At 39.0% G+C, this 18,354-nt stretch overlaps 1 protein-coding gene across 1 annotated transcript in view; it reads right to left on the bottom strand.

Moving 5' to 3' along the window:
• Positions 1-508: 508 nt before the first annotated feature.
• Positions 509-18,354, bottom strand: part of PTPRK (protein tyrosine phosphatase receptor type K) — a gene marked incomplete at its 5' end in the record, with an annotated part of 386,602 nt that continues 368,756 nt past the window's right edge. The window contains 12 exons of the mRNA XM_082277108.1: positions 509-638; positions 3,016-3,151; positions 4,419-4,582; positions 6,533-6,658; positions 6,881-7,012; positions 9,620-9,793; positions 10,364-10,513; positions 12,734-12,869; positions 13,986-14,140; positions 14,886-15,002; positions 15,704-15,801; positions 17,588-17,624. Coding sequence (XP_082133234.1) covers positions 585-638; positions 3,016-3,151; positions 4,419-4,582; positions 6,533-6,658; positions 6,881-7,012; positions 9,620-9,793; positions 10,364-10,513; positions 12,734-12,869; positions 13,986-14,140; positions 14,886-15,002; positions 15,704-15,801; positions 17,588-17,624 — 1,479 coding nt within the window. The 3' untranslated portion in view covers positions 509-584. The remainder of the gene's footprint in view (positions 639-3,015; positions 3,152-4,418; positions 4,583-6,532; positions 6,659-6,880; positions 7,013-9,619; positions 9,794-10,363; positions 10,514-12,733; positions 12,870-13,985; positions 14,141-14,885; positions 15,003-15,703; positions 15,802-17,587; positions 17,625-18,354) is intronic.

Raw genomic sequence — 18,354 nt, 5'->3', positions numbered from 1 at the left:
TTTCTCCATATAGACATATTTACACTTGAGTCTTTGGCTTATGTTTAAGTTTCTTTATAAAGATCTTTATGTGATCCAGCCATCATTGCACATTAAAACAAAATAAGCCAGTTTTTCTTTTACTATACATAATATATATATATGCAACACTTGAAACGTATAAAGAATGAACCTTACTATCAATCTGCACTGTTATTGTACTTTAACAATGTATCAAAAGAAAAAAAATAATACCATATAGGAAATATTGATACATGCAACAGATGGTCGCTCTACTGCATTTGAGAGACGGCTGCATATACACACACGAGAAGGTCTAATTTGCGCAAATCTCTTCTGACTCTGGGTTTCATTAAATAGTATTTATGTGGCACTAAATGTTGATACTGTATACAAGCATAGAAACAGATTGAGTTCTTTTATTAAGATACACAACTTCATAAGAAAAATACTTTGCATTTAAAATTTAAAATCCCTCCCACCCCCTTCTTCCCCTAAAATCTTTCTTCACAGGATCAAGAACTGTTGTCAAAACAGCTTACTGAGATTCATATATTTGGTGAACTTCGCCACATCCCTTCCGACTAAGAGGATTCCAGGTACTCCAGCGCAACATCGTAGCAGAAACGATATTGCTCCTTTAAGGGGAGAAGGTACAGAAACAGAAGTTACATTAAAATCTAAAATCTTAGCAGCAATATCTGTATCTAAGAACATCCTTTGCTAACTAGTAAGCCAGACAGGATTGGATTTTCTACTTTTCCCCCCTATTACACAAGTATATTACCAGCCCTGATTTAAAAACTCACCCTAACCAGTGAAGTGAAAAAGGACCCTGACCATGGAAAGCAATGATGTGCTTCTCTGATTTTTCCAGCTTCTGAACTCTTTTATCAAATGTGAAAAGCTCTCCTCTCAGTCAGAACATTCTTGCAGTGAAAGCATCTCCACTCTGTTTGTCAAACTTCTATTTGAGTTAGCAGATATTGGGCAGTAACTGGTGCCTGCTGCTTGGGCAGCCAGAGAATGGATGGGGAATACTGAGCCATGACATGGAGCTGCTTGGGGTCCAGAGCCCATTGGTACAGTCCTGTTGATGTAGCATCCAAAATATCAGATGCACATTTAAAAGAGAAGTTAAAGCATAAAACCTCACTGTGGTTATTATTTCTCCTCAACAATGCTGCTGTTGAGCTGATACTGTGAGATGGGGAAGAGGAAGGAGAGAGGAGAGGGGAAGAAGAAATAAAGCCAAGGAAATTGATTTGATGTCTATTGTCCTTATGATTTAAAAAAACAAATCTGCCTTTGTGATTTATTTTTGTTTGCAAAGGAAGATAATGTGATGCATTAACAGGAAATTGTGGGGATATCGTAAAGGCTCTATTACACTGCTCACTGCTGTTATCTGATCCTGTTGCTGTATGTAGGGCACATGACAGTGCTGTATAGTGGTTTCCCTGCTTTGTTTTCTAACTAACGACTCAAGAACTTCTGCTGTTCAACTCTTCTGAACAAAAATCCACACAACACAAATACATAACTAAAAAAATGTAGCAACTTCAGTGTAAAGCTGCACTGGAATTCAGGACTATTTTGAAATGCAATATAAGTTTGCAGGGCACTTATCAGAAACAAACACAATCTACCTTGGCCTCCCTTTACAGAGACACAAATAATTTTCCATGTGATCTGACCTGTTTTCTTGACAGCAGTGTACTGAAATCCAGGCAGCAATTCAATGTGTTGTGTCTCAGATGTCTGTGGCACAGGAGAATGCAAAGCATTTGCAGCAAAAGCAGCAATACCTAGCCCAGTGTCACTGCTGCTACAGGGTGTTCTATTTGTTAACATGTTAGCCATCTTAATTTGTGTGGTGGCAAGGGATAGAAGTGATGCACAATGATTAAGAGAATCATGCCACAGAAGCTATTTGATATTAAGCAAACACTGGCACCCGGAAAAAGGGGAATATGAGAAGAGGCAGCTACAACCATTTTGCACAATATGCAGGTTCACAGGGTCAGAAGCAATTTCCACTATGCGTAAACTACAAAATGTTTTTAATTTCAATTGGCATCCCTGATTTTTATGCTGTAGGCAGCCATCTGGCTGAAAAGTGACACTGGCAGCTGGCAGTGTGAGACTCAAATGGCAGGAACTCCCAAACACTACATAACCTGCTTTCATTCACCTACAAAAAGGAAAAACAACCATGTGGGAGAATTTTTTTAAGGACCTTCCAGTCCTTAATATTTGGGTTTTGTGACTGAAGCAAATGTTTGAATAGACAGGCACTCATACTGCATGCATAAAGATTAACCAGAAAATTCAAGGTTGAGTTTTGGCAATGTACATACAGATATTTAGTCTTGCAGTTTTGCTAATTCAGGCTCATATTGTTTATATTAGTTTATCGTTTATTATAGAACTGTCAGACTCAATGATCTTAAGGATCTTTTCCAACCTAAATGATTTTATATATTCATTTGCAACATACTAGATCCAAGTGTTCAATTTTAAAGTTCTGAGGTATCATTTTGAGTACTACAAATCTGAGTAAAAAAGATTATCATTATTCAGTACAACTTTCAAAGCAGCAGTTGTTACTAAGGAGCAATATATTCACATATCCAGCTACAAATCTGTACTTCACAACTTGCTCCTACCAAGGAGAAATACCTTGCTCTGTACAATTTCAAGACGACCTGTGTGAGCACAGCCTGCTGCAACTTCCTTTCAAACGGACCGAGTTATTTTGGGAAATTAAAGTGCATTCTGTTAACTCAGAATGCTTTCTGTGAAAAGCATGCAACCACTACAAGAAAAGTAGTGTAGAATGCTAAGCCTGTCCTCTCATGATGCTGACTTGTGTTTACACTCAATATCTGTCCTTTCTTCTTGTGGCCCAAGGTAGGTTTGCACTGGTTTTTGGGCACAGGACTGAAAACGCAGCTCACACAACGAGACAGCCTCTGTCTCCCTGGCTGTTTGCAGTAACCCTGCGGGGCTTACCGGAGTTTCTACCATGTTGGGCTTACTGTTCCGCAAGGTCTTCACAGCATGGAAAACGTCCACCACATTCTGCCTTTTCACCATCTCAACCACAATGCCAATGGCACAGAACACCCCGCTCCGGCCACCGCCGTTTCTGTACACAAGGAAAGGAGAGAGTTAAATGTCACTGTGGCCTAAGAGAGCATCCAAAACGCACTTCTGTTCTTTCACTCTGTAAGCACAAGTGATTCCTGAGTCCCAGAGGGACACCAGACTTTAGCAATTTCTTTGCAGCTCCAGTGGGTTTGGTCTAAGACATTTGCTTTTTCTGACCTTCCTCTCAATTACTGCTTTTGAATTCTGCCCTTACAGCCCATCATGCTGCCCAACCATGCTAGAAGTCTAAATTACATATGCATCAGAAATTAAAAAAAAAAACAAACCCAAGTTCAATGGCAAGTAGAACATTAGAAATAATAAAAACAAGTTCAATGCCAAGTACATTTTGCACTTAGTTCTGGAAAGACACTCACTGAAATTCACCTATGATATGAGGATTATTCAACCAGATATGTTAAGGCATCACTGATTTAATAACTTGTTGACCTTTGGGGACACTTCTGAACAATTTTAATCTTAATTTCAAAGAAATTAAGGTAGGTATTTCTTCTTACTAAGTTTGAGGTGGTGCAGGGAGACACGGGTCACTAGTTAATTCTGAACTTTTAAACAGAAGACTTTTTTGCAGAGTAAGGAGATACACATATTTCAGTTCCTAGGTTTTAAATGTTTTATTTAAATAAGGTAGGAGACAGATTGATTATTCTCTGCTTAGGAAGAAAAAGATGCTGTCTTTTCAAAACTCCCAAACCAGCTCCCATTTCAGTACCAGGTAAGCAGCCAGTGGTCATTTACCAACAATAGTTTTAGTATCATGTAGTGTAATAGAGCTTTTTTTTCTGATTTCATCTATCCATAGTTTAAATCTATCAAAATACTGTAGGCCTTCCTTTTGGGGAAAAATGTAGCATACTCTATCCAAAAGAGACACAAAACCCCCCTATTTGGCACTCAGTATAAAAGACTTCCTTACTGAAACCAGGCAGAAGAAACAGATCTGTACAACTCTTGCACCTGAAAAACATGCTATTATGTACAGAAGATGACAGTATACACAGTATCATTATAGTACCACCCCCAAAATATTCATTCCTTGACCTGACACAGAAAAATCCAAAAGTTGACAAAAAACCAACCTACAGTGGTAGGCAGTGGTACTTCATTCTTTTTATATATAAGAAAAGTAACAGGCACATGTGCAAAAGAAGGTATCCATAAAAATACTGCTCAAATTTAAACTAAGAATTAATTTTTAAGAATTTATTTGAAGAGCAGCAATTGACTTTCTCCAAGTTACTCACAGGCAATGGATGATGGTCCGGCCCTCCCCTTCTTCACATTCCTCTTGCCATTTTTCAACTTGAAGAATTAACTTCAAGAAGGATCTCTTGGAAGCTGGTACATCTCTGTGAGAAGCCCATCCCAAATACTGGAATTGCTGGACCATCAGATAGCCTTCTTGTGGCTGAGGGAAATCCAAGAGCTTTAGGTCAAAATGGCACCTTTACATCTTGGTTTAGAAAAACAAACTATAAAACTAACATGAAACCTAGGTGTTTATATTATGTACAGATTCTAACATAGTATACATTGCATGGTAATGCATGGCTTCCAGTAATTTCTACCACTTCAGCTAAAGGAAGATGTCAGAAGAGGTAAAAAAGGGAACTATACTGAAGACAACACTACAGTTTATCAATCACAAATATAACCTATCCTGAATTTTAAATCAACAAATTCCCTAGATTCCATAGATTCTATGTGCCAAGGTTGCTTAACACCAATAATCAATTTACAGTATCACTATTAAATCCTTAGACCCTCAGAAATAAAGAGAGAAACCTTTGGCTCCTATGTATGAACTAACCCCATTATAAATGAACAAGTAATATCGGTGCACAAACATGACTACTGTCCTTGAAATCTTCCCTTTGTGCCAGACTGTTATGACAGCCTTGCTGCCAATCTCTGAGCCTCGCATGTGGTAGATGTGACACAGGGAGATCTTTGAACAGAATTAGACTGTCACAAGAAAGGCCCCAATAAGAGGAAGAATAAATAGTCTATCTAGTTTCTTGAAGCTGAAGATGACGAGTAGGAATGTGGATTTTAGAAAAGGAAGAACAGAGCAGAGAGATTTTTAAAAGCAAGATTTATGAGCAAAAGGGCATGGGAGACAGAAGCAAGTAGAGGAGAAGAAAAGCAAAGCATCATATAAAAAAGAAGAAATGGAAAAAAAAAAAAAAAGAGGAAGTCTCAAAATACAAGAAAAAAGCACTATGGTGTAATATTTGCCAGTGTGCCCACACTTTAGTTTCCTGTAGTTTTCAAGAAGAGCTGAAAATGCTTTTTGCAATTCTGAATATAAGCAAAATAAAAATTTGAGCAAAATACTGGCCACATGAAAACTGATATTTGCCCTCAGAAAAATGAAAATGTGACAAAATAAAACTAAACTAAAATAAAATAAAATACAAGAAAAATCTTAGTGTACACAGTAATCAATTTTCCCCACAGTTGTCTTTCAAGATAAATGAGAGTTAAACATATACTCAAGATACACTAGCAGCTGGTAATAAGTTCAGTACTGGATGGAAGAGAAAAAATAGTTGTGGTAAGTAAAATAAGGATTGCTGGTTAACTGTATATAAAACAGTGTCACAAGCATTTGTGGCAGGCAACTTAAATAAGCAATTCATAGAGGTGAGCTAAAGAGGAAACACTGTGTGGCGAGTAGGGTTTGAGAAGGTGCTGCAAGAGTGTGAAACACTATGGGACAGCAAAAAACAAGATGGTGCAAGGTATCAAAGAGCTGACAAGAATGCAAGACTGGCACTGCTACTGAAGTTGAGAAAAAGATAAATGTAGGTCGAGGCACAGTGGTGGCAGAACCCTTTAGAGGCAGAGGAACTTTCAGAGTTTTTTCACACCCTGCTTTGCAGGGTGCCGCAATCTGCCTTTCATGTTGTGGTTTTCACATTTTAGGCTGAGAAGGTGCTGGTTGTACAATCAGCCTCAGTGTTCCTGTTCCTGATTCACCACAGAAAACCTCTTACCAAAGCTATGAACTAAATATCTGTCAGTACATGTTAATTACAGGGATATTTCTTTTACTGTACACCAAACAAACAGAGCACAGAATGCTTCTCACACATCAGTGAGAATGCCTCAGAACAATGTCCCTTCACCTTAAAGCTCTGTCTGCTTAGTGTAGAAAAATACTGCAGAAAAGTACTGTAGATGTAGGAAAATACTAGAAATTAGTATTAGATATTGATGCTTGGCTGACTCCTTCCTGGGTAATGTCTTATGAACATTAGTATTTCACTATTATTCAAAATTAAAAAGCACAAAAGCCTAGAGAGCATTAAAAGTGACACATTTTTCTGTCACATATTGTTAGAATAATACTTACTCTTGTTAAATTGCATATCCTGAAAATTCGGTTTATGACGTCACAGTCCATTGAACACGACATGCATTCCACTTGGATGGGGCCGTACCGCAGTATCCCTTCCTCAGGCCAGTATTGTGGGCAGCCCTGTGCCAGAGCAAAACAGGCATCATTAAATGGTAACTTACTACTTGAGTATTGCCTTACTCCACTGCAGACATCTCACCTAACGTTTACTAAGTGTTGATTAGTTGCTGTAAAGCAGAGAATAATTGTAGTCACTGCACTGCTCTACATTTTCATGATGTAGTAAATCCAGAGTGATTAAAGCATGTGATGGTACATGGAAGACTCGAGCTCCAAACTAACCTGTGCTAAGTCGACTTCATTTAGCATCACAAGAGAAGTACAGCCATAGTCATACACTAGTCTCCAGAAATCTTTCACAGTGTTTGGTAAAGGGTGTTGTGTGACAATAAAAGCTGCTGGCTGCCTGTAGCTCTGTAAAGGCAAACAATTTTATTAGTAATGGGAAGTAAGTACTTAATTTCTACTGAAACACTGCAACAGAAAAAACCATAAAAATAGAACAAAGTTGTGACATCAATTACTTCATATTTCACCGAAGATGTAGAAGTTAAAAATACATTATCATCTCCAATAAGAACAAAGAGGTTACTCTGCTCAGAGGTTACTCTGCCTTGTGGTTGGTTACAGAACAAGCCCTGTATTTACACTCAGATATGCTCCGGGCACTGAAGGTGTTCTACGTGGCCTTGTTGAGCTGAGGATCAGGCAACTCTGCTCTAGGCACTGTGTCCAGGAGCCAAGTAGGAAACCTTCACCCCATGATGCAGAGAGGGGTGCAGAGGTCTCAGAAGATCACCCTATCCACAGCAGGTTGTACATGAACTCTGTGACCAAACCAGGGACTAAACTCAATCCCAAACTCTATTTCACAGTGCACAGCCACAGGGACACCCACAGAACTGACTTTCAGGATCACTGGGCCCATTTCCAGCAGAAAGCATAAGTTAAACAGCAAAATACTACTTCCTGCCATAACTGCAGGTTCCATTTTCTATATGCTGTATTACACACAGCTGCAAACAGGGATTTCCAGCCTTGCACAGTAACTGAGATGCAACTAACAGCTGAGGGGCGGATGTATTACAAGCAGCAAGCAGAAGAGGATAGAACAGAAGTTTTTTGCAGGCAATTTGTAACCATCCATGGAAGACTAAATTAACCTCGGAGAAAGACCTGGTAGGGTAGATAAACCACTTTTGCTATGGAAGCTTTGTTATTTGAAAATTGATCTAAGGGATCTTCATGTGCAATATATTGACATACCTTCCAACAACTTGTTGTTAATGTCTTTAGCATCAGTACTTGTTTGACAAGAGATTAAGGAGGTTGCTGACACTTTTAATCTAGATTTTTGTTACCTTTTCTAATGTAGGAAGGATGTTGGGGTACTGGCAATCCATGTCCTACTTCCTAGATCTGCCCATGGACAGCACAGGGCCAACCAATTTTGATTCTTCCCCTGTACTTTTAAGAAATAAAACATGTCCTAGCTGGTGTTTTCCTACCTCACTTCCCCATAATTTCTAATGTTTCTCAAGATAAGAGAAAGATAAGGGGTAAGTTTCTCTTTCTGCTTTGTTATTGAAAGTCCCTTTTTCTTGTCCAGGAGTTCATCTTCTCTGAATAAATCAGTCTTAAAAGAAACAACCAGAAGGCAAAATGCAAGAAAAAAAAAAGCTTGCATTATTCAAAATTTTAACTCTTTACTTATAATCTTGTTATATGCCTTCACTGCAATATAATAATACCTTTTCTTTTCTGCTGCTTTTTTTCCTTTTATTACTACCACTTCTGCCTTTTCTAACTTTCTGATTACTGATCCATTAATACATTGCTTGGTTCATGCCCCTACCTGCCACATGCTGTTGCACACTCAGAGTCCTCCTGCCCCCCACAGCCTGTGCTGTCTTCCTCTGACACCAAACCACACTCCTCTATGAAGGTCTGTTGGTTGGTTCATAGCATATCCATTTTATCCAGGTGCTTAATGCAATTTTAACTGCAATTCTAAACAATTTTTGCTACCAGAATTCTGTTCACTGCTCTAATTCATCTGTTCAGCTTCTGTGACACCCTAATACATTGGTCTTACACATGCTACTCCTCTATTTTTCTGACAAAATAAGGTAGCCATGAGATTAGGGACTGCATTTTGCTATCAGTTTGTTTTCTGCACTAGCTCAGGCAGAACTCAAGGATGACTATACTAATCAGTGTTGATGATTTCTGCTGCTATTTGCCATTTTATCTCAGCATCTCTCCTTGACATGGCAGTTTCTGACAGCACTTCATTTTTGAGGAAGGGGAGATAGTCCTGGAAATCAGGCCACTTATATAAGTATTTACTGTAAAAGTGCCTTTAGGGGACTAACTTTAGAAATGCTAATGGAGGCACAGGCAGGTACCTGGCAGCATGTGAACTGCTTTATCGATCAGGCACGTATAAGCAGGTTCAACTCCATTTTTTCCATTAATTCACCTTTTCCCCTGACAGTACTTCTGTCACTCAGACTTCAACTTTAAAGAGCTGCAACTCAAAATATGAACAACAAAACCCCCAGCTCTATACTCTATACCCAAACATGCCAAGAAAACAATTTTTCTCTTCCTCTGTTGCTCATACCTCAATATAGAAAGATTTTTTTATGAAATAGTGATAGTAACCTCATGCTCAGAGAGATAACATTAACTTCATAACAAACAGCAGATTTTTGAGATCCTGCTGAGATTTGAGATTTGGAGGTCTGGAGACAAGAGCTTTATATAATGCTGTTAAAAAGGTGAGATTTCCAGTGGGTCCCACAAGGATGCCAAAGACTAAAGATAACAAACCTCCTGAACAAAAAATACAAGCTGGTGGGGTTTCTTACCCTTTCCCCCTCACCCTTCTTCATTAGGACTGTTTTACTGGGCACTGCAGTAACAAAGAATTACCCTTTCTTAAACCAGCAAGTGCTCTCTCTCACATTACAGAGCTTTCCATGGCACGCTATGCAGACAAAGAAGGTAGTCTCTTACGTCCATAAGAGCAGCATTGATGTAGTTGCTGCTCTCCCCATCAATAGTAATTAAGAAAGGCAGACATCTGTCAGGTGGCAGCATATCCATGAAGCGGTTCTTGTCGTGGTTCCTTGGCAAGCAGGCGATGCTGCAGTCCTCCGCCTGCAGGCGAGGGGTCACAGAATTCAGGGTCTAAGGGAAAGAGGACGTTTGTTTTAGCACGCTGAGCTAACGCACATTGGACTCGAGATTCCCCAAGTTTTACTGTAAGATATTGCAATATGAGAAAACATGCAGCATTAGCAAGAAGACATTAGCAAATACAAGCTCCTATCTGTTTGTTGGACATGCTGGGGCTTTGCAAGGGGGTTAAGCTGCAGGTATTAAAGGCACTCCGTGTACCACTGAACACATTCCGCCTGACACCATCCCTTCTGAAAGGAATAAAACAAAGAGGGTCCTTTGGAGCCCTGAAAAGCTATGCCTTTGCTGTGCAAATGCAAGACAAAACTCTCTCTGCCTCTTACTCACTGGTTTTTATTTCAGACAGATATTTACTGCAATTTTATTAAAAGGAGGATATTCTGTATTTAAAACAACTTTGCAAAGCACATAAACATGGGTGCTTTATTTTGTAGACAAAAAAGTTAGGGACCAAGTGCTATAAAAGTGATATGAAAAACCTTCTCCTTAAAAGAATTTAAATGTATCTAGAGGCAAAAAATTGTTGTCACATCAAGAGTTAGTAGGAACTGTGAATACCTGAAACTCATCTTTGAGATGTGAAGAGTTTGTCTGAGAGTCTATTCTAATCATATCAAAATAAGCAGCTTTGAATTCGCAGACAGGAATAGCAGTTTCTCCACACAGGCAAGCTTCTAGAATGGCATCGTGAATAAAGATGTACTGCTCCTATCAAAGTAGGAAAAGAAACAAAAATTTTAGCCATTTAAAACCAACAGATCTTTCTTTCTTTTAGGATAAACAGGCCTACTGCACACTCTTAAACTCATTCAAAGTACTGTCCATCAATACACTAAATAATGCTTTAATACAGTCTTGTTCTTATAGGGGTGTAGTGAACACAGATGTTTTCTTCAGGAGCAATTTAAATTCAGTAAAACAACAGAACAGGGATAGTAACAGGAGATTTTCAGTTTTCTTGCAGTGCTTGTGGGTTTCTGCACATATGCCAAAGACTTGTTGGCTTTACCAATTTTTTTTTTAAATAGCTTTCAATCTTCTGATGTTAGCAGAAAGTGTAAATTGCCTCAAGCACTACCAATGATTAGCCAGTATTTGGCATGCTGCATTCTCCTTATGCATGTGCAAGCTAGTGCATCAGTTGCCTCATAGTTGGCTCTAGGCCAGTAATAAATTCCAGTGTTCTTCCAGCGGAAGAACCATTTCTTCCCATTTTTTCTCAACTTGCCTTGACATAGACTGAGTCCTAGATAACTGCATTACTATTTCAGTTCGGCCTCCTGTCAATTTTTACACAAAATGCCCATTATATTTACTCACCCCAAGAGTAATAGACGTAAACCATGTCTAGAACTGTGCCAGCCTCACGTAGCTATTATGAATACCAATGAGGTTCTTAAGAGCACAAACTTTAACATGTGCCTGTAAAACCAGCACATGTCTGGAGACCACGGTCATCTTCTGGCTCTACAGCCTGTGTGCCTTACCCACACAACTATGGAGCTATTGGCATCTCTGTTGACTATATAACCATCACAAGAACTTGCTGCAATGACAGCTTTATTTTACTGTATGTGAACGTCTGAGAGAAGGTGAGGGGTAAGAGGCAAAAGGGAGAGAAAGGACTAATTCACATGCAAGTGCAGATTAAACTGGGATGGTTAAAGCAGTCACACCGAAACAATGCACCCCATGCACTTCCCAAAGATTAATGGCCCTGTGGCAGGCGTAGTTGACCAGGAACATCTACTGTTCAACTGCCACAGGTTGCAGCATGGAATAAAAACTGCACCAAATTACACTGATATGTTTGGCTGCCAGATGCAGAGATTTCCATGTGGTCACAGGTGGATGTCCCTACGGAGGGCAGGAGAGAGAAGTCGTGAACCACTTCAGGTAATATGCCAATATAAACCAATAACCTGCGTTTCTTTGGAAGCTCAGTGGTACTCTGGTGGCAGAATGGGAGCTATTAGAACTTAATTCCTGAGGAGTTTTATTGTAAAGCTGCTGAAGGCATGTTGAAAGACCAAAAGAGTAAAAAATGGAAAAAGCTTGGCAGCAAGGTTAATAAAACAAACAAAAACAGAGTTGAAAAGAGTGTAAAATGGACATAAAGTGTGGTGCTCTATTTACCCACTTATTTTCTTATTTCACATTGTTCCCCCCCATTTTCCCTGCCCCTAGCCCTGGCCGCTCCCTCGGGCCCTCCCTATTGGTTCCTGTACCCCAACTCCGCCCATGTACCGCCCCTGCGATCTGAGAAAGCCCTCCCGGCTCTCGAACCACGTGTCTTTCTGCCTCTGGGGACCGGCTGGTTAACATGTAACAATAAAAGTTCCTCTGAGGCCGCCACGAGAGACCCTTCTGCGTCCTTTACTGTCACCGTATTGCAGGGCCGACAGCTGGCCAGAGCAGGAGCATGGGGCCGTCTGGAAGGACTACGGGAGAGCGGAACTGCCTCTCTGTCCTAAGCAGCCTCTCAGCGCTTTCCGAGAAGGCTATGGCTTGAACCAAACCAAGCAACGCAACAATAAAGTTCACCAGTCAATTTATAGATAAAGTGATTGGAGATTGTCTAAATCAAGTGGCAGCCTGCTGAAATTCCACCTTCGGGATCCTGGAATTGCTGATACCAGAGCTGGGGAGAGACATCCCAGACAGGCCTAATAGAAGGTCTTCCCTGAAAAGATCCTCCTTTCTTTCCTTTTGTTACCAAGTTAGGCGGGCACTTGTTTCTGTGAAGACTGCAAGAGTTGGCAGGTTTGTTGCACCACCCTGGTTCTGGGAGCTTTTACACTGAGTAATAGTCCCCAGTGGAGATACCCCCTTGAGAAGGTCACTGCATGCTGTTTTCAGACTCACAGTGATATTCCGATCTAGAACATTTCAAAAAGCATCAGGTGCTCCGAAGGCAAACTGCTGTACCTCAGTTTGTACCATGTTGATGCGCCGGGACCGTAAAGCTTTGACACAGTTGTAGATATCCACCACACCTTCTCTTTCTGCCATATCTAACATGATATCGATCACGATATAACAACCTGTCCGTCCAGCACCAGCACTAAAAAGAATCAGTAAATACTGTTAGGAATAGACCCAGAAAAACATCTACAAACTTTATAACCATTATTGAGAGCATTTTTATAAAGTCATTCAGTTTTTCATCACAGCCACTATCTACTTTTTATCTTCTCTCCTTCTCATCACAACGTCCTTAAAATCTTTTGATGTGTTCAAAACAACACTTTTCCTTCACATTTGATTCACTAAGTAACAGCAAAAAAAAGAAGTTTCCTCCTTTTATCACCCAGATCAATACTTACATTAAAAAAAGAAGTTAGTTTAACTGAAATCTGAAGAATGCTTAAACTTATGCACTTCAGAATATTATAGATCTTGTTTTTCTTTAATAAGAGTAAGAACAATTTTTAAATGATCTATTATAATAAGAAACTCAAATGTATGTTTTAGCAGCCAAGTTCCAAGCTAGTTCAGACAGCACATTTAACAATATCCAGAAGATTCACTCATGATTTATTTTGGCTTTACATAAAGCTATGGAGAGTTTTTGCACAGTGAATTATTAAAATCTGTAACAGCTGAGTAACTTTATCTACAAAATGTAATTAAACGTTTGACTAAAATGTTTTAGTAAATCAAACATTTGTGGAAAGCAAATTCTACTTGTCAAAGGACTGTGTCCCAACAACATAACCTTGCAAAAGCTGCACAGGAGAAACATTCTGTATTTGTTGCCACTAACCTCATTCCATCTTTCTTCATCTATTTGCTTACTTTGCTTTGAATTAATAATCTGTTTGGACATTATATACAACACCAAGCTATCAAAGCAGATGTATCTACACTCATTCATGAACACTGTCACAAAATTGTTGAAGGCTACCTAAAATGATGGCCTGGAGTATCATGATTTAGCTGGTGCAGCTGTTGCAGGAAAAGGAAAATCTCAGACTATTCTATTTAGAAAAAGTGTACTAGAATCTCGTTATTTTCAAACATTGCTGTAGACCTCCAAATCCTACTGCAGTGTGAATTAGGCAGTTCAAAAAGGGAACAAAACCAGAGCACTTCAAAATGATGGATGCTTCACAAAGATTACTGCAAATAATCATATAAACAGTTGTGAAAAATACCAATCTACTCCTTCTGTACACACCTGCAATGGACAACAATAGGCCCTGCACTAGGAGGGTTAGATAATTTGACTCTCCGTATAAAGGAAAGCAGGCCTGTGGCATTGTAAGGAACTCCATGATCTGGCCAGCCAGTGAAATGAAACTGTTTAACTTCACGGATTTCATTGTAGCCCCTCTGTAAAAGGCAAAAAAAGGTTATGAAATTCCAAGTATTTCACAGACTAGGTATTATCTGACTCAAATAATGATCACACATACTGATAGAATCTACATGCAGTTTTCATCATTTCACCAATTATTTAAAGCAAAGATCCATAGGAATCTTAGAGATGTCACTGGGTTACTTTAATTTTGAAGTTTGTAATTTTTACTTTAGACATTAAGTATGCTAGTTTTACTGCACTGAAGATTTTTTTTTAAAATAGACTTTGATGCATTTCACACTGATTTTCAGAAGTTTTGCTAACTAGGACAAGGGCCCGCTACATTTAAAGGCAAGTAAAATAATTTAGCATAGGACCACAACTCTATCACATAGAGTATTCACAGAATTTGTCCTTTGATTGAGATTGACTCAGCGGTGGTCAGGACACTGTGTGTAGGGATGAACCGCAGGCATGACTCATAATGTGGTACTTGAGTTTAACTCAGAAGTGTGGCTGTGGAGAAAAGGTGACTATCAGAGAGGGGATGGCAGCAGTTGACATTTCTGGGGAAATTCAAAGTCCCACAGTGAGATGCATGCTTGTGTAGTGCTGACGCAATGCATAACTGCCATGGTAAGGTAAGGCTGCCTACACTGTGGCCCTGCTAACAAGCTGGAGAGATTTGGTATTCCACAGAAACATCAGCATAGCCTCTTTCATCCTCCTTGCTACCAGGAAACAGTATTTTGCTAAGCCCTTTCAAAATGCACTCACCCTTCCCAGAGTGAAGGTCCTGACAACATATTCTGCGAGGGGCTCCATCTCTACACAAGTCACTTTGAAGTCGCCATAAACTTCAGTGTCATCAGGCCAGTACTTGTAACACTTGACCTAAATAAAAAATGGGTATGATTTCACACCAAGGGAAAAGAAAAGCTTGAGGATACAGTACTGCACGTACTGCATTACACCGCATTTATTTCCAAAATGACCATGGATTCATGTGGCTTGTCATGGCTAGTGGCTGTTATGTCAAGTTAAGCACTAGCTACAAGGAGTTTCCACTGCTTTACACAGCTGTACTTAGGTGCCAAATTCACTTCCAAATGAGCATTTGTATTTTCTTTAGTGCTGAGCTATGGAATATATTTCCACTTATGCTAAACTGTGATGCATTTTGTACTCATAATCAAACTGTTGCAAGTAATCCCAGCTACTTTATAGACCTCCCTGAGGTATGTGTTGCTCCTAAACTGTAAATAATTTGCTGATTTCTAGCCACTGATATAGAAGCACATTTCTTCCACTACTCTTCTCATTTGAGTGACAATATACAAATCTATTCTGCTGAAATATGAATTTGGATTCAGACAATTTTCCACTACTCATGAAAGCATGACAGCATCAGTTTTCAGAAGTTGCTTTTAGACAATACCGTAACTGCAACATTTCCTGGACTCCTCCCCCTTGGCCCCTCAGGGTGCAGGGTTGTCCTTCACAAGACCCTTCTACATTCTGTCAATAGTATGTCTTTTCAGCAGGTTTTTCTTTAAGCTTTTAGCATTAAAAGAAAAACAAGCCCAAAAACTTACTCTTCCAACTTCCACTAAATTTGTGACCATCACAACACAAGCTGACTGCTCCTGCCATATCATTCTCCAAAAGTCATACACAGTCTCATGAACTGGACCTGCAAGAAAAAATTCCAGGTAATATTCTGCAAAGAAATAACAGTCAAAGTGAATGCTAAAAATAAAATCCAGTGCTTTTCAGAGCTGATGCATGTGAGCACACTTGCTCAGAGAAGAGAGCTTTGTGAAACCACATCATACCATTGTGCCGGTTTCCAGATTGTATCGTTACTTCTATCCAATGCTGAATATTCTCACTTCAACTGAATTCACTTGAAAGAAATTAATGGCAGGTGTTTCATGTAGCAAAATGGCAGAAGTTGCTTGACAACTACAAGGCACAGCAATGTGTGACTGCATCTATAGTTACACTTCCAGTTTTGTTTTACATTTGTTAAAATAGTGTTGAGAGTGAGTTTCTTCAGATGTTCACCAAGGAAATGCCCATGCCAGAGTGAAGTATCAGGCAGGAGGGCTGCTGGTACAGATATTGTGCACTTGCTATCTGGTTCCTGGCAAAGCATGGAAGCGCAAGTAGGCACTGAGCCAGAAACTTCCCACTGAAGTGTATTTAAACTAACTTAACTGCTTTTCTGTGAGGCAAATGAGAAGCACATGTTTAAGCTTTGCCTCCTGCTCTGCTGCAGAGACATGTTCAGTTGAATGAGAGGCATTTACCCTGTTACAATAATCTCTGAAACAGCTCCTTTACCACCATCCACCACTACTATAAATATTACTGTATATAACAGATATAGAATCACAGAATTATCTGGAAAAGACTAGTCCAACTGTAAACATAACACTGCCAAGCACACCACTAAATCTAAGAGCCACATTTGAAGACTCAAACATATTCCTTCATATCTTAGATCAAAGGCTGCACACAAAAGCAGCAATAAATTTTTCTCTGCTTTACTCACTATTATGTGCAATGATTTGCATACTAAAACATAAATAAAATACAAATGTAGACTTAATGCCATATAGAAACTTATTTAGGCAGCACTTACGCAAAAATGAAAAACAAATGTGGACAAAACTTTGAGCATCCTGCTTTAAAATAAGTCTTTACTTCAACTTTCCTGTGTGCACCTACAATCAACTGAGAGACAAATAACAGGATATTTCCAGACAGCTATCTGCTTATGCTCACAGAGCAAATAATGGCATACCTAAATCTAATTATTTTCATTTTAAATCATAGCCTCTGATATTTCAGTGCAATCTTAGACTAATCTATTTGATTTTCCTCATTGTGAGGAGTTTTATCAGAAATACAAACCAAAAAATTTCCATAGAAATTCAGGTTTTTTCTCTAGCACCTCTTTTTATTAGTAGGGTGTCACATGATAAAGATTTCCCTCACTCCTTTGTACAAAGAATCTTTGTCCTCTGGCCTTACTTTACCCAGATTTTCTGAGACAGTTTAATTTATCATTACTGTCTTCACTGCATCCTGGACTAAGTTGTAGACAGTAAAATAAAACATTGCAATATGGAAAGAAAAATGCCTCAAGGCAGGATGAAACTGTTCTCTTCTCTGTCCATGTCTCTTTTCTCTATTCATCTTCATAATTGGAAATCATGGTAGTAGGTTCTGACTTTATCAGCTGAATTTATCACTGACAGATTTGCTCAATAGCTAATTAACATGATAAATTAGTGCAATTTTTGAATTTATTCACATTCCACCCGAACATACTACGTTAATTTACCATAACACAAGATGACAACTCACAATACTGGGCATGCTTTATTTTCATCTACTTCTATTTTACCAAAACAGTGTAGAACACTACAGAGAACAATTGTTCAATTTGATTAAAGCTGGCAGATTCTTACCTTGGGTTGCAATGTAGTGACTTGGTCTCTGATATCCCTAAAACAGCAATATAAGTTGGTTTGAGTACCATATTACTAACAGGGAGTGGAAAATAAAAGCATAAGGATACTACAGAATCCTTAGCTCTAGACAACATTTTCAGAACAAACCAATATTTAAGAGCAGCATGAAGCTCAAAACCTAAAAAACCAGTTAATATTGAAAAAGTTTGAATGACAACAGATAAAATGAAAATAAGAACATCTGACTTGAACAGACATTGCAGTGTACCAAGAAGAAGTACTCTAGATTGGTCCCTTGCATCTAAAAATGGGTCCTCTATTGACATTATTTCCCTAGCTGGATACACTGGAGCTTTTATTTAAAATTTAATAAAAATTCTCTGCCATCCTATTATCTCACAGTTGATCTGTGTTCCCAACTTAGCCAATATGAAAAAATACACACCTTTTGTCTTCTTCTAAACAGAGAATCACTATAAAGCACAAAGAGATATGTGCCCCAGTCCTAACTAATGGGGACAGAGACACTGATGTGTGCACAGAGTCAAGGTCCTACTGCAGTGAAATGTTCTTGACTGCACAAAGTGTGCATCAGTTATAGTGGGCATGATACACACAAGTATATACACATTCTTGCACACACACACACACATATATATATATGTAAATAGATAGCCCTACACAACTAAGCCTTTCCAGATAGCTGGATCTATGCCAGTGCTTGCAGCACTATACAGCACTAATTGTTCACATAAAAACTACAA

Source organism: Coloeus monedula, assembly GCF_965178545.1.
Source record: "Coloeus monedula genome assembly, chromosome: 2".
Classification (NCBI taxonomy): domain Eukaryota; kingdom Metazoa; phylum Chordata; class Aves; order Passeriformes; family Corvidae; genus Coloeus; species Coloeus monedula.
This window is presented reverse-complemented; position numbering and strand designations above follow the sequence as displayed.